The 2,477-nt window shown below is 40.5% G+C and overlaps 1 protein-coding gene across 1 annotated transcript in view; it reads right to left on the reverse strand.

Moving 5' to 3' along the window:
• The window catches only part of ADGRG7 (adhesion G protein-coupled receptor G7), a 15,652-nt gene extending 13,393 nt beyond the window's left edge, over nt 1-2,259 (reverse strand). The window contains exon 1 of the mRNA XM_014528298.1: nt 2,198-2,259. Within this exon, the coding sequence (XP_014383784.1) occupies nt 2,198-2,259 (62 nt within the window). The remainder of the gene's footprint in view (nt 1-2,197) is intronic.
• Between the last annotated feature and the right edge of the window lie 218 nt (nt 2,260-2,477).

The following is a 2,477-nucleotide window of genomic DNA, read 5'->3' on the forward strand; positions in this document are numbered from 1 at the left end:
TCTAGTCTATAATAATAAAAGCATAATATGCTAATTAGACCAGAGGACCTTCCAGATGACCTTCTGGATGAAGCCATGGCTTTGAGGGCTGAAGCAGAGGCAGCTGCCGTGGCTATGGAGACTGAGCCCCTTGCAAAAATTTTGTGCATCAGGCCTCTAGTCCTTAAATAAAATGGTGAGAGTGAGCACGTCGCTATGGAGACTGAGCCCCTTGCACAAATTTTGTGCATCGGGCCTCTAGTCCTTAAATAAAATGGTGAGAGTGAGCACGTTTTTCTTTAGGACTCTGGCTTCTGTTTATCTTCAGGACTCCTGGTTTCCCTTTGCTTTCCTCTGAACTGGAGAATAACTCTCCTCTCATCCTTCATCTCACAATTCCCTACGCAGAAGAAATGAGGGCACGTGGCTAAGAATTTAATGAAATCCTGGTGGGAAGTCCTTTCAAGAAGCTTCTTTAGTGAGTAAGCAAGTGGCCATCAAAAGTTTGAAATGGAAAAGATGAACACATTTCTTACCCAGGAAGCCTAAAGAAACACAGTTTAAAGGGAGAGGAAAAGATCAAGAAAGAAAATGAACAATTCAACTCTACTCGATAAAGGAGACTTGCAAATTATGAAACAAATAGACAAGTATTAATCCTTTCTGTATGAATCTTGAGTTGTTTAAACTTTAGAGGATACAATTTCTGAGAATTAATATTTGTACTATAGATGTGTGTGTGTGTGTGTGTGTGTGTGTGTGTGTGTATGTGTGTGTGTGTTGTGTGTGTGCAAATGTCTGTAAGAGTCCTCAATTAACTCACATGGATGGGGACCTGGAGGGAAAGAGGCTTGGACACCCATGGTCATTAGGAAGTGTGCACCAGGAGGGGACTCCTCACCCCCTTTATAATTATATTGCTTGGAGAGATAATTATGCTGAACTTGTTCTCACAACAGCCTTTCCCTTTGTTATCTCTAATTTAATAACTAGGATTTTGAGAAATAAACTGCCAAGGAGAGAGATGGATCCTACAGTGAGAATAACCCTTGTAGGCATGGAGCAAGATTTCTAGGGTGGAGATTGAAGAGTCACATGGTCGAGGATGAATTTATAAACAGCTGTGGACCCGAGGTCTGGAGAGCATCATCAGTAGACTTCAGATGAAGTATTTAACTGCTTGGTGATTTTTCCATGCAGCACACTGTGAAGGAAGCTTTAGGACAGTGATGGCGAACCTATGACACGCGTGTCAGAGGTGGCACGTGAACTCATTTTTTTGGTTGATTTTTCTTTGTTAAATGGCATTTAAATATATAAAATAAATATCAAAAATATAAGTCTTTGTCTTACTATGGTTGCAAATATCAAAAAAATTCTATATGTGACACGGCACCAGAGTTAAGTTAGGGTTTTTCAAAATGCTGACATGCCGAGCTCAAAAGGTTCGCCATCACTGCTTTAGGATATACAGCATACAGTTGAATAATTTCCCCCTTCATGCATTATAATTTATCATGATTACCTCAACCCTTCAGGAAAGTCTGAAAACAGCCTATATGATGGTGGTACAGATAAGTAGAGGATAGAGTATTAAGCATTAAGAAGAAATGTGGCCTGCCTTGCATTTACCTCTTAATTGGGTCCTTCTTACGAAGATAGCAGTACATCAGGGGAACTGGGTTAGGAGTTTCAGGTATCACTGGCAGAGCACGGGGGGGGGGGGGGGACAATAGGATATTGAGGTTCAGCAACTGGGAGGAAAACCAAAAGAGTCCCTCCACTTTCTAAATAAATCCTGAAGGAATGTGACCCTTGATGCCTGTGTGTAGGGTGGAATGTGGGGGATAATGGTTCAAGAGGAGGCAGATGTTACACATCCTTTCCTCTCTTCCCAACTTCTCTTATTATATGTCACCTCGTGTCTTCCCTAACATCCAATACTGTACTCAGGAAAGAATCAGGAAAGAATTTGCTCTCAATTATTTATAGCCCAGTGAGAATAAATGTAAGATAGTAGTCTTCTTTCTCCTAAAGGCTTTTATAGAAATAGGTTTAGCCTTGTGCCTGGATTCGAGTTGGAAATTAAAAATGCAATTTGAAGTAAATTACCTCTCCCAGGAGATATGAGCATCTTATCCCAATCTCTAATTTCGTAATTCAAAATGTAAAACTCATTGAAAGATACTTAACCCTAATTAAATGGAGAAAATAATACCTGAAGTGCTTGGCTTCTAAATTCAAACCAGGCTGATAGCCTCCTGTTCCACAGCTGGACATGGTTAGCCCTCAAAATAGGTAAGCACCCTAACACCACAGCCTTCCCTTGGGTGTATTGCACATTTGCAAAAGTTTTATTTTTATTTGAGTTGATCTCGGTCTTAAGGTGGAATCTGGGGATATGAATGATCCTATATAATAAATAGGGATTATGCTAATTTGTCCATTACAGTGTCTGAGTCACAACCAGTCAACTGGTTGCGCATGCACAGGAGCTG

The sequence above is a fragment of the Myotis brandtii genome, unplaced genomic scaffold (assembly GCF_000412655.1).
Source record: "Myotis brandtii unplaced genomic scaffold, ASM41265v1 scaffold63, whole genome shotgun sequence".
NCBI lineage: Eukaryota > Metazoa > Chordata > Mammalia > Chiroptera > Vespertilionidae > Myotis > Myotis brandtii.